At 42.4% G+C, this 14,276-nt stretch overlaps 1 protein-coding gene across 1 annotated transcript in view; it reads left to right on the top strand.

Annotated features, from left to right (window-relative positions):
* ptprub (protein tyrosine phosphatase receptor type Ub) overlaps positions 1–14,276 on the top strand; it is a 259,721-nt gene that overhangs the window by 176,504 nt on the left and 68,941 nt on the right. The window contains exons 14-16 of the mRNA XM_038977378.1: positions 2,105–2,243; positions 11,278–11,307; positions 11,478–11,635. Of these exons, the coding sequence (XP_038833306.1) occupies positions 2,105–2,243; positions 11,278–11,307; positions 11,478–11,635 (327 nt within the window). The remainder of the gene's footprint in view (positions 1–2,104; positions 2,244–11,277; positions 11,308–11,477; positions 11,636–14,276) is intronic.

Genomic DNA, 14,276 nt, shown 5'->3' with positions numbered 1-14,276 from the left:
GCTATACCAGGCAACCCAAAACCAACATAGAAACAGAAAACATAGACTGCCCACCCAAAACTCACGCCCTGACCAATAAACACATACCAAACAACAGAAAACAGGTCAGGAACGTGACACATAAGGCTCAGAGTCCATTTGTCTACGTGATCTGTACACCAATGACATCTATGGTAATTATCTGAATAAATGTGATAGACTGTAAAAACATTAGTGTCAGAGTACATACAAGGCTGCTAAAACATTGGGACTATCCCCTATCATATACAGTATTTGGTGATTTTTTTAATTAAAAAACACTCTCCGCACCAACCACAAACCTTTCCAAAACTGTAAGAGTTCTCCCCCATAGGGATGAGGTCGGTAAAATGCCCCTGGGCCTGGTTGTACAAGGAGGGCTAAAACATGGCTTATTTTCCCTTTCCTCTGCCCCAGATCTCATTCTGCCCTTGTGAGCCTCTTTATTCCAACCACTAGCTAGCTATCTAGACCTCTTTCCTTAGGCCAGCTCTGACTTTCTCCTCCACTAGAGAATGGCTGTGCAACTGTTCCTAAAGGCACAGTAGGGCTGGTTGCAGGGCTGTTATGGCCAAAAGGAGAGGCTGACACTACACAGAGAAAGTAGATAAGTGGGTTCCTGCTACAAGACATAAAAAGTGTCTTGCTTCTCCTACCATTTCCATAAGTGTAGAGCTTTGTGCCAACGAGATGAGTAACTTGTTATTATTATAATAATGGCCTTTACCGTATCTTACAGACACCGGGACACCTTGAAATTATACTGGGGAAAGGGGAATACCTAGTCAGTTGCACAACTGAATCCATTCAACCGAAGCGTCTTCCCTATTTAAACCCTCTGAATGAGAGAAGTGCAGGGGCTGCTTTAATCGACTTCATTGGCACCTAAGGAGCAGTTGTTAACTGCCTTGCTCAAGGGCAGAACAGCACATTTTTCCACCTTGCCGGTTAGGGGATTTGAACTAGCAACCTTTCGGTTACGGGCCCAATGCTCTTAACGGCTAGACTACCTGCCATCCATACTCTACTGTACTTGTGTGGATTTAAATTAACCACACGATCAACTTGGATTTAGATTAGTATTGTCTTGGATTTCTTCCACAAAAAAACACTGATTTGATGTGGCATTTAACATACTGCGGTTGTACAGAATGTCGTCGTCTTCGAGCAAAGTCACCTTCATTGGGGCACACGGTTGAAAACGAAAATGTCCAGATAGGCACTCTATTTCAGTCTGTGTTCTTCTGTTTGGTGCCCCTTTGAACACGACCCAGGTACTCAGTGTGGCAAGTTTGTGAAGACCCTCCACAACATTCCCCCAGTCCTAGACAACTGTTATCCCTGGCCTCATACACAGGATAGGAGGGTTGAGATATACTGTATCACTCGAAGACACAAAGGGCTTTTGTTGTCGTAGGAGACACATCTTTCCCCAATGGCTATTAAAAGAGCAGATAAATAGCCAATATGATTTGCCTATTGAAAAGCTCTCACATGACAGTGGTCTGTTTGTGTCTCCCGTCCAATTATTTTGTCTAATGAACACAAGGTGTCTATATTAGCGGCAGCTCATGCGCCGGTGAGGTCATGGTGATTCTCTATTGGCTGCTTAAAATGTGGGCACCACACACCTTTTTGTAAATGTTTTTATTGTACATTCTGGTAGCCAGACAGTTTCAATATGTAACAATCGTCCCTTGAAACATACTGCCATGGAAATAAATTCAACCGTGCATATGAATGCACAGATGTGGCGGTGAAGAGTCACACATTCCATCTTTTCTCAGCAGTCAGGGTGTTAGTGTGAATGCAGCCATTGTGATGTTACGAGTCAGGATTTGACAGAGTGATGGCTGTTGTGTATGATAAGCATTGATTATTATTGACCTGCATTTTAAGACTGTACATTTCTTCCTTTCTCTGTATCCTTTTTTCTGTTCCCCCCCTCTTACCCCTCTGTCTCTCTCTTTCCTTCTGTTTCGCTTGCTCTCTTTCTACCCCCCTCTCTGTCCCACCTCCTTTCTCTCTCCCTTCATCCCTCCCCATCTCTGCTTCCCCCCCTACTCCCTTCATCACTCTCTCTCAGCGGCCTGTAAGGACCACCGACGGGCTCTGGAGGTGTCCCAACACTCAGAGGAGATGGGGCTGATCCTGGGGGTGTGTGCTGGGGGCCTGGTGGTGCTCATCCTGCTCCTGGGGGCCATCATCATCATCATCAGGAAGGGGTGAGTCACTGGCCCACATTTTTATACCACTTCTCGGTCCTCACTCAATTAGCCAAATAGGTAACTTTCCTCAGAGACACATGATTACCACACAGGGTGGTAAATAATTTGTTTCCTATTCTCTGGACCACACAAACCATGCTTGTGTATCTGTAGAATGTTGGTGCTATTTTTTAGATTCTACCCTCGAGTCTTCCCTAGAAATCATATTTGCCTTTCCAAAGGGCCAGGTTGTTTTGGAGAGGGAGAGAGAGATGCACTACTGTTCCCTTATGGTGTATCAGAGGGACCACACCGTTCTCAACTCATCATTTAATTACACATGCCGGGCAGTGGCATGACCCATAAATGAGAGGTTAATTGGGAGGGAAAATGTGTGCTTAAGGTAGATAATTAGCCTAGCCACTAGCTCCCAAAGGTCTCACCTCCCCGCAGGTGGTGACAACGAGAGGGTCGCCTTACACACCTTTTATGGTGGCATATGACCCAGATGTTACACCCTACTCATATACTCCCTTTCACAGGAGTGACTTGACACTGCCCTGAGGGGAGTGTCTGGGGTTTGCCTGCTTTTTAATGGTCCTCTATGATATGTAAATCAAATACACATTTGTATCATACAAATGAATGATACAGTGCCCTCCATAATTATTGGGACAGTGAAGTTGGTTTCTTCTTTTAGCTGTATACTTGACCCATTTGGATTTGAAATCAAACAATGGCATTTTCATCCATATCGGGTGAACCGTTTAGAAATGACAGAACTTTCTGTACATAGTCCCAACATTTTAGGGGATTAAAAGTATTTCGGACAAATTCACTTGTATTAAAGTAAATGTGTATTAAAGTAGTAAAAAATAAGTATTTGTGTTCCCAAATTCATAGCATGCAATGACTACGTCAAGCTTGTGACGACACATTTGTTGGATGCATTTGCTGTTTTTTGTTTGTGCCTCAGATGGTTTTGTGCCCAATAGAAATGAATGGTAAACATTATGTAATTAAGAGTAAAATGTTTCTAATCACTTCTACATGAATGTGGATGCTACCATGATTACGGTTAATCCTAAATTAATGTGAATCGTGATGAGTGAGAAAGTTACAGATGCACAAATATCACACACCCAAAACATGCTAACCTCTCACCATTACAATAACAGGGGAAGTTAGCATTTTTTGGTGGGTATAATAGTTGTGCTTCTGTTACTTTCTGCACTGTAATCTAATTGTCATTGTTTGATTTCAAATCCAAACTATTGGATTAGAGCCAAAAGACAAATTATTTACTGTCCCAATAATTTCGGAGAGCACTGTATATACCCCTAATTCTTGAGGGATATTTAAATGCCTCATGAGCTTAGTTCCAACCCCATCATAACTCAGAATCTGGTCTATGCTCGTTCAGGTGACTGCGTCATGAAGCTGGTTGAGAGAATGCCAAGAGTGTGCAAAGCTGTCATCAAGGAAAAGGGTGGCTATTTGAAGAATCTGAAATATAAAATATTTTGTTGATTTGTTTAACACTTTTTTTTTTTGGTTACTACATGAATCCATAAAGAAAAACCCTTGAATGAGTAGGTGTTCTAAAACTGTTGACCGGTAATGTACATTTACACATTGAGCAGGGATGTTGTCGGGAGAACTCGGTTCATATCGTTTCCAGTCTATTAAAGCATCAGTAGCTCTCTGTCGCATTTGCATGGCTATGGAGAGGATATAATTAAAGGTTCCTGTTGGTTCCGGTTAAAAATGCCTTACCAGTGTAACAAACATACTGTGGGCGGCAGGTTAGCGGTTAAAAGCGTTGGGCCAGTAACCGAAAGGTTGCCGGTTCAAATCCCTGAGCCGGCAATGTGGAAAAATCTGTCGTTCTGCCCTTTAGCAAGGTAGTTAACCCCCAACAACTGCTCCCCAGGTGCCGATGATGTTGATTAAGGCAGACCCCGCACCTCTCTGATTCAGAGGGGTTGAGTTAAACGCAGAATACATCTTTCGGTTACATGCATTCAGTTGTGCAACTGACTAGGTAACCCCCTTTCCCTATATGTAGCCTATTAAAATACACTATATATACAAAAGTATGTGGACACCCCTTCAAATTAGTGGATTTGGCTATTTCAGCCACACCCGTTGCTGACAGGTATAATATTGAGCACATAGCCGTACAATCTCCATAAACAAACATTAGCTGGCCTTACTGAAGAGCTCAGTGACTTTCAATGTGGCACCGTCATAGCATGCCACCTTTCCAACAATCAGTTTGTCAAATTTCTGCCCTGCTAGAGCTGCCCCGGTCAACTGTAAGTTCTGTTTATTATGAAGTGGAAATGTGTAGGAGCAACAATGGCTCAGCCACAAAGTTGTAGGCCACACAAGCTCACAGAATGGGACCGCCGAGTGCTGAAGCGCATACAAATGGTCTGTCCTCAGTTGCAACACTCACTACAGAGTTCCAAACTGCCTCTGGAAGCAACGTCAACACAAGAACTGTTCGTTGGGAGCTTCATGAAATGGGTTTCCATGGCCGAGCAGTAAGCCTAAGATCACCATGCTCAGTGCCAAGCGTTGACTGGAGTGGTATAAAGCTCGCCGCCATTGGACTCTGAAGCAGTGGAAACGCGTTCTCTGGAGTGATGAGTCACGCTTCACCATCTGGCAGTACAATGGACTAATCTTGGTTTGGCGGATGCCAGGACAATGCAACCTGCCTGAATGCATAGTGCCAACTGTAAACTTTGGTGGAGGAGGAATAATGGTCTGGGGCTGTTTTTCATGGTTTGGGTTAGGCCCCTTAGTTCTAGTCAGGGATGTCACTAGGCCTGTTTTAAAATATTCATTAGACCCCCCTAAATAAATAAATATATCAGTCAATATATTTTCTCTGTGATTTCTTTTTTTTCCGTCAACCGTTCCATCGCATCTTAAACTTCTTACTGGGTCGTGCACTAGGACCTGGGGGAGGTTGCTGCTGCATGCGCTAGTGACTGTTAGGCCTACTTGTAGCTAACATTTTGGTTAACGTTAGCTATTTCTGTGGCTTGAGACTGCTAGCTAACATTAAACGGACAGGAAAAGGCTCTGACTGGACGGATTCATGCAGATATGCTACGATGTGAATTTGTGGTAAGTTAGAACAGAGAATTCACTACTATAGACTTTTGTCATAATCAAAGCTTTGTTGACCAATACGTTTTTATTTGAGGCTTCCTGTAAGTTACAGTGTAACCGATGTTGCGAGCTAGCTACCGGTTAACTTTGTCTTATAAATTTGTTAACTTAATTTAATATAATGAATTTATGTTGCGACGATATCTAATTAACGTTGTATTTAATGTAGTTTTGCTATCTGTGCCAGGCTATAAATGAGACAGATGACGTAACATCATGCACATGTCTTTTCATACTCAATTGCTTTCATTCAGTAGGCCATTGCAAAACAATTATCAGTAGGTCATGTGTAGAAAAGGTGACATAGTGTTGATCACAATGTCATTGTATTATCCTCAATTTCTCAACTGTAGGCTAGCTAACGACTAACGTTGGATGGATATACGGAAATTCTTCAAGGGAGGCAGTGCCAGCAGCTCTGCTGAAGGCCAATCCGGCGAGAAATTAAGATTTTACCAGTTCAAACAAACAAATTAAAACTTAAACTGATTAATCACCTATTAAGCCTTGAGTTAGTGTAAATATGAGTTTAATAACAATACATGTCAAAACACAGTAGACAAGAATGAGGGAAAGAAGCTGGAGAATGACAGGGCTGAGGGAGCATGTCTGATGAAGGTTAGTGATTAAACAGAGTAGATGTTTAAGCTTTCAGTTAAGAGGGACAACAAACAGATCCAGACAGGGAGGGACAACAAACAGATCCAGACAGGGAGGGACAACAAACAGATCCAGACAGGGAGGGACAACAAACAGATCCAGAGAGGGAGGGACAACAAACAGATCCAGACAGGGAGGGACAACAAACAGATCCAGACAGGGAGGGACAACAAACAGATCCAGACAGGGAGGGACAACAAACAGATCCAGACAGGGAGGGACAACAAACAGATCCAGACAGGGAGGGACAACAAACAGATCCAGACAGGGAGGGACAACAAACAGATCCAGACAGGGAGGGACAACAAACAGATCCAGACAGGGAGGGACAACAAACAGATCCAGAGAAAGAAAGTAAGCAAGCTGCTGCAGCAACTCCTTCCAGAAATTAGAGCGATTTAGGTGACAAAGACTGGGCCCAGACAAGTGAGGCTGAATAGCTACCCACACAAAAGTTTTGGTACACAGAAAAGGGAATTTCAGCACTGCTGGTTTGAGGAGTACAATTGGGTAGAGTACTCTGTCCACAAAAACGCAGCTTTCTTTTAGATTTTTTTTTTGTGCAAAAACATTACATTTGACTCTTTTTGTCAGTAATGGCTGCAAAAATTTGAAAAAAGCTTTTTTATCTTCGGTAAACATGAGATGGCACAAACACACAGACAGTGTTATGGCATGGCAAAGCTACCAGGCAACTAGCATTCATGGGAACATTGCTCAGATTTTAACATCTGCCCATGCTAGTGATATTGCAGAGAGAAGGGAGTATCTGAGGAGAATTGTTGCGGTCACCTCAATGTTAGGAAGACTCTCTTTCCGTGCCAGTGATGAATCTAGTGAAAGCATAAATAGAGGGACTTTTCTTGAATGTATGGAGCTTTTAAAGGAGTTTGACCCTTTCCTGCAAAGGTACAATACTCCATCAAATGCGACGTATCTCCAGAATCTCAGAATGACATGATCGAATGCTGTGCTCAAGAGATTACGGACACCATTTCAGTTTCTTGGAGAATGTGTATTAGTTGTTCAGTATATCCCCAGTTAACCACAAGTTCAAACTTAGAGAACTTGTACAGCTCTCAAACACTCGCTGGGCATGCCCGCTGCGGTCCATAAATGCAGTCCTGGACACTTTAACTGCAATTTAACTCCATTGGATCCCCCATGGCTGTTGGTCTGAGAGCAAAGCTTCATAAGTTCTCCACTGTGTATTTGCTACTGATGTTTCAGTGCCTTCTTTCTATAGCTGAGGGATTACATAAATTCCTCCAGAAAGAGACTGTAGACCTGGCAGAAGCTTGTTTTGGCAAACAAGCTGTATGTGACACACTGGTAGGCAAACGCACAGATGCATTTACAACAGAACTTTAACAGAACCAAAGCACTCTGTGGAATTCACAATATGCCAGAGGCAGATGCAGCAAGAAAGCGCAAACAAAGGAAAATGGGAGATTTTATGATGGAGACCTACTTGGGTTTAGGCACAGAATTGTCATGTTCCCAAACAATGAACACAGAGTTGTTGCTCCCCTGCTTTTACAAGATGGATTATTGACTGTAGATGCAGGTCTGCTCAAAGGCATACAGTGGGGCAAAAAAGTATTTAGTCAGCCACCAATTGTGCAAGTTCTCCCACTTAAAAAGATGAGAGAGGCCTGTAATTTTCATCATAGGTACACTTCAACTATGACAGACAAAATGAGAAAAAAAAATCCAGAAAATCACATTGTAGGATTTTTAATGAATTTATTTGCAAATTATGGTGGAAAATAAGTATTTGGTCACCTACAAACAAGCAAGATTTCTGGCTCTCACAGACCTGTAACTTCTTCTTTAAGAGGCTCCTCTGTCCTCCACTCGTTACCTGTATTAATGGCACCTGTTTGAACTTGTTATCAGTATAAAAGACACCTGTCCACAACCTCAAACAGTCACACTCCAAACTCCACTATGGCCAAGACCAAAGAGCTGTCAAAGGACACCAGAAACAAAATTGTAGACCTGCACCAGGCTGGGAAGACTGAATCTGCAATAGGTAAGCAGCTTGGTTTGAAGAAATCAACTGTGGGAGCAATTATTAGGAAATGGAAGACATACAAGACCACTGATAATCCCCCTCGATCTGGGGCTCCACGCAAGATCTCACCCCGTGGGGTCAAAATGATCACAAGAACGGTGAGCAAAAATCCCAGAACCACACGGGGGGACCTAGTGAATGACCTGCAGAGAGCTGGGACCAAAGTAACAAAGCCTACCATCAGTAACACACTACGCCGCCAGGGACTCAAATCCTGCAGTGCCAGACGTGTCCCCCTGCTTAAGCCAGTACATGTCCAGGCCCGTCTGAAGTTTGCTAGAGAGCATTTGGATGATCCAGAAGAAGATTGGGAGAATGTCATATGGTCAGATGAAACCAAAATATAACTTTTTGGTAAAAACTCAACTCGTCGTGTTTGGAGGACAAAGAATGCTGAGTTGCATCCAAAGAACACCATACCTACTGTGAAGCATGGGGGTGGAAACATCATGCTTTGGGGCTGTTTTTCTGCAAAGGGACCAGGACGACTGATCCGTGTAAAGGAAAGAATAAATGGGGCCATGTATCATGAGATTTTGAGTGAAAACCTCCTTCCATCAGCAAGGGCATTGAAGATGAAACGTGGCTGGGTCTTTCAGCATGACAATGATCCCAAACACACCGCCCGGGCAACGAAGGAGTGGCTTCGTAAGAAGCATTTCAAGGTCCTGGAGTGGCCTAGCCAGTCTCCAGATCTCAACCCCATAGAAAATCTTTGGAGGGAGTTGAAAGTCCGTGTTGCCCAGCAACAGCCCCAAAACATCACTGCTCTAGAGGAGATCTGCATGGAGGAATGGGCCAAAATACCAGCAACAGTGTGTGAAAACCTTGTGAAGACTTACAGAAAACGTTTGACCTCTGTCATTGCCAACAAAGGGTATATAACAAAGTATTGAGAAACTTTTGTTATTGACCAAATACTTATTTTCCACCATAATTTGCAAATAAATTCATTAAAAATCCTACAATGTGATTTTCTGGATTTTTTTGAAGTGTCATAGTTGAAGTGTACCTATGATGAAAATTACAGGCCTCTCTCATCTTTTTAAGTGGGAGAACTTGCACAATTGGTGGCTGACTAAATACTTTTTTGCCCCACTGTACATGCATGCAGCCCCAATTCCAAAAAACTTCCTCGATACATCATGCTTAACGGAGTTTACCAAGCGCTACCTGTATTGATGTTAAAACAGAAAAGATGTTGGTGGCCAGAAACTTTCTTGCCTGGAAAAGAGAGGCTGGATGTCCTCCCAAAGATATGCTTGCTGTGCATAACCTCCTGGATGATGATATGTTTCCTTCTCTGAAGGAAATCATTCACGTTCCCTCACAATTCCTGTGAGCAGCTGCTCCTGTGAAAGGTCCTTTAGTGCACTGCTCCATATGCACTCCTGGTTGCGTAAGACAATGGGTCAGAAAAGGCTTGTAAGTCTTGCAGCCATGCCCATTGAGGGTAAAGTGCTTGGGCCACTAAGCCACAATAGTGTCATTGACCGCTTTGCCACCTTTAAAAATAGGAGGTACACTTTGATGCGTCCACCCACAAAATAAGCATCAAAAGAGAGAAGCAGGAGGAGCAGTTCCTTAATATAGGTTGTAATATTTGTTTGGGATCTTCCTTTTTTTATCAGATTTTATTCCTAATTATTTTTTATTTTATTTATCTCATTAGTTGAATTTAGTTTTGCCCCTTTGTGGATGATACTGTTTTTTTCTAATGGTGTAACATGACCTGCATCTCTTTCTCTCTCCTGTAATTTAATCCTCCCACGTATGATAGTTTTGGCCTGCCTCACTAACGACGCCTTTTGCCTATTCCCTGCCTGTACTTTAGACTATCGGATTTCCTGTTATCAACCTATTGCCTGATCTCCTAGATGACATTACTAGCCTTTTCCCTGCCTGTACTGTTGCCTTTTTGGACCCCCTGTGTATGACCTTCTGCCTGCCCCTGGACCCAGCTACCTGCCTCCTTCTGTGATCCTTCACCAATAAACACCTGCTGCGCCCTGCGCTTGAAACCAGCTCTCTGTCTCCCATCGTGTTCATTACACACAAACTATGAGATGGGTATACTTTTAGCCAACCTTTACCTAAAATAACCTTATTTTGATAGATTTTACACCCATTTTTACTTTAAAAATAGATGATGAAAAGACGTTTTGTGGACATTAAAAAAATATTCCTGGGGGAGAATGCCCAGACCCCCCCAAAAAGAGGCATAGCCCCCCTATCCATGAATCTCTAGTGACGTCCCTGGTTCCAGTGAAGGGGGATCTTAATGCTTCAGCATACAATGACATTCTAGACGATTCTGTGCTTCCAACTTTGTGGCAACAGTTTGGAGAAGGCCTTTTCTTGTTTCAGCATGACAATGCTCCCATGCACAAAGCGAGATCCATACAGAAATGGTTTGTCGAGATCGGTGTGGAAGAACTTGACTGGCCTGCACAGAGCCCTGACCTCAAGCTCATCTAACACCTTTGGAGCAGACTGCGAGCCAGGCCTAATCGCCCAACATCAGCGCCCGACCTCAATAATGCTCTTGTGGCTGAATGGAAGCAAGTGGAAAGCCTTCCCTGAAGAGTGGAAGCTGTTATAGCAGCAAACGGGGGACCAACTCCATATTAATGCCCATGATTTTGGAATGAGATGTTCGACAAGCAGGTGTCCACATACTTTTGGTCATGTAGTGTATCTAGACCTATGAAAAATATGTTTATTTATCAAGTTATTTTATTTTCAATGAAGTCGAGTCTCAAGTCATATGACTTGAGTCCACACCTATGGCATGCACAACCCTGGAGAAGATAGCAGCTAGTGCTGCTTGCCCCAACACATTGTTCCAGATTACTCCACTAAGCCACCATGAAGTTAGCTCTTAGCGGTATGATTGCTACATTTGCTCTGGCAGGAAGTGACATGGTTTACTCGTTAAAGGGGAAAACAGTGACATATTCAATTAGAGGCTGGTCTAGCTGCTTTGGTCCTGTCACTGTGTGGTAAATGCGTGAGTCACACAGAGACGTTTGCCATTTTCACGTTAATGAATCCATCCCTCGGCCGGCATTTCTTGCATTTTCTATCTTCTTTCTCTTTTCTCTGCCCTCCCTCCCGCTCACTCGCCAGAAGGGACTACTACTCTTACTCTTACTATCCGTAAGTGACGCCACCCTCCTACCTTTCCATTGTTTTGCTAATCGTTCATTCACATGCTTGTGCTCTCTGGCTGCCAATGAAGGGATTGTGGCCAAATAAAACTGTTGCTCTTTCTATCCCCCTCTCGCCCTCTCCTCTCCCATTCCCTCTATCTCTCTCTGTGTTTGTAGGAAGCCAGTGAACATAAATAAGACCCCCATAACGTACCGTCAGGAGAACAGTCACATGGGATCGATGGAGCGCAGTTTCACTGACCAGAGTACCCTGCAGGAGGATGAGCGCATGGCCCTCTCTGCAGCACGCATGGCACACACCTGCAGCACGCGCAGTAAGACACACACATACACAGGCATAAGCACACACACACACCTGCAGTATGTGCTTTCAAATAAAAACAAGACACCTGTAATCAAACTATGATTCATTCGTGGAAAACCTGAGGTCTAAAGTTTTTCCCAAAATGTTAATCAAACGCTCCCACAATATTGTGTGTGAACTTTATACCTCCCACAACATCCATTTAGTCTTAGAAAAGCTTCATATACCTCAGAAGCGGCTATACTCCCTGCAGCAGATCCACAGTCTAAAATAAGATGACGAGAAAAAGAAAATTGCAAACAGATGTAAAGTGGAACACCTTCAGGCAAGAAAATGATATGTGATTCTAGTCGTCTTCCTTCTCATCTCGATATCTTGAAATATGAAGGCGCATAACAGAAAAGGAAAGAAATAATCTTGGTTTTCATGTCCTGGGCTCAGTTGCATACAGTGGTTCGTCCTTTAAAAGTTGCAGCATACTAGAGCACAGCTTGCGTGGTGCTGCAAAATTCTATGGAAAGTTATTTGAGTGCCAGTAATTCTAGTTTGACCACCAAAGGGTATCTTTGAGAAGCATTTGATAGCCTTCAATAGTTGTTGTACTAGAGAATTTAAAACCTTTTTTGTAAGAACATAGTATATGAGACTGATTTTAAGAAATGTTGCTTAATTTTATTAATATTATGGTGTTTCTATTCCAAGAAAAATGAAAAACCTGAGTTTCCGTTAGGATGGAATGGAAAATATGGCGCTGTACAACAGTGATGGGCTATTTAGCTAAAGAATCCCTGTGTCATGCGCGGGAACGCGGGAGACCGGGGTTCAATTCCTCGATGGGGAGGAAGAAGTTGGCTGTCCTTGTAAGAATTTGTTCCTAACTGATTCCATATGTGTTATTTCATATTCGTGATGTTTTCATATTGTTCTACAATATAGTAAAAATTAAGAAAAACCATGGAATGAGTAGGTGTGTCCAATCTTTTGAGGCCATCAAGACCTTTTTGCTAGAGAAATTGATGATACTACAATGCAACAAATACATTGATCATCTCAGCAAGGTTTTACCCGTAGCCGTGGAGCAGGGTGGAAGTGCAACTAAAATGTATTTTAAATAACCAAATGCATTTTGAATGTCTTTCTAGTTATTTTATTAACGAAAGCATATAGATGTTGATGAAGAAATACTGTACTGCTGTTTTGAGTTAGAAATGTAACACTTCAGAGTACTTAAGCATCGAATACATTGCAGGTAGAGAGATGTTCACACCTACAGTAGCCGGGCTATAAAGAGTCTGTTGTCCTGATAAACGGGCTACAAGTGTTTTGAAAACCTGTTTTCAAAATGCCACCAGCTGTCCATCACTACTGTAAATAAAAACACAGCATCTTGTTTACATTCTTTATTGTAACCACAACGTCACAAATAATTTGTATCTATCTTTCCAATTACTTTTAGAGGTAGGGATTCATTTGATTAATATTATGGTGTTTATATTCCAAGAAAAAAGAAAAACCATCTGGGTTTCCGTTAGGAAGGAACAGAAAATATGGCGTTGTAGGCTACACAGTACTGGGCTATTTAGCTAAAGAATCCCCATCTTGTGCGCAGGCACGCGGGAGACCGGGGTTCAATTCCCCAACAGGGAGAAAGAAGTAGGCTGTCCTTGTAAATAAGAATTTGTTCTTACCTGACTTGCATAGTTAAATAAAGGTTACACTAAGAGCATAACATTTCTACACCATCATTTTTGTCTAACCAATACCCAAACGGAGATTCAGTCAAAATATAAATCTCATTGATTTATCAAGACCATTCCCCGTGCTTGTCTCAGAGCAGTGCAAAACGGTGATAAAATAGTTGTAGGCTAATGCTTCAAATCCTATTGCTTCTAACGTCAATATGCTATTTAAATAAATAAGACCTACACCACTTTTAACAGCACATTACTCAACACTAGTGAGCCTCATGTCACCTACGGTAGGCCTACAGTATATCTAAAAATATGACGTGACTCTCAGCCAATAATTACATATAGAGGATTGGAGGTTTCTAAATTAAAACCAAAAGCCACCTCATGAGTATCCCGGTGGCGGCCGGTACGGGTATCTGTAGCAACGCATTTTGCATTGCGATGCGGTGACTTAGACAGCTGCGCCACTGGGGAGGCCCCATCCACAAAGTATCAAAGTACAGAGAGGTGTTGGTAAAGGTATATTGTCCTGCTAATAGCCCATAATGGGCTATTTATAATACTGTACATGGTGTCCAAGTCAGGATAACCAAAACATGTATTTATTTAAGACTATCAGAAAGAATGTTGGTACTTATTTATTTTGATCCAAAGCCATGAATGAGTGAGTCACTCAGCTTTATGTAGGTGTCGGCTACATGACTGTGCCATCAACTTGATAATATATAACGATAATTTGGAGGTTATTTCGTTTACAATCGCTCAATTTTTATTTATTTTTTAAATCTGAATAAAGGACAAAATAATATTTGTAGAGGCCAAAACATGTATTTCTGTTTCTAGAGGGAGAGAAATGCTGGGCCAATTGTGCGCTGCCCTATGGGACTCCCAATCACGGTCGGATGTATTACATAAGTATTATTATTAACTTAGAACCTAACTTAGAAATACATTTGACGA

The sequence above is a fragment of the Salvelinus namaycush genome, chromosome 37, assembly GCF_016432855.1.
Source record: "Salvelinus namaycush isolate Seneca chromosome 37, SaNama_1.0, whole genome shotgun sequence".
Taxonomy (NCBI): domain Eukaryota; kingdom Metazoa; phylum Chordata; class Actinopteri; order Salmoniformes; family Salmonidae; genus Salvelinus; species Salvelinus namaycush.
Note: the sequence above shows the minus strand (reverse complement) of the source record. Positions and strands in the feature narration are given on the sequence as shown.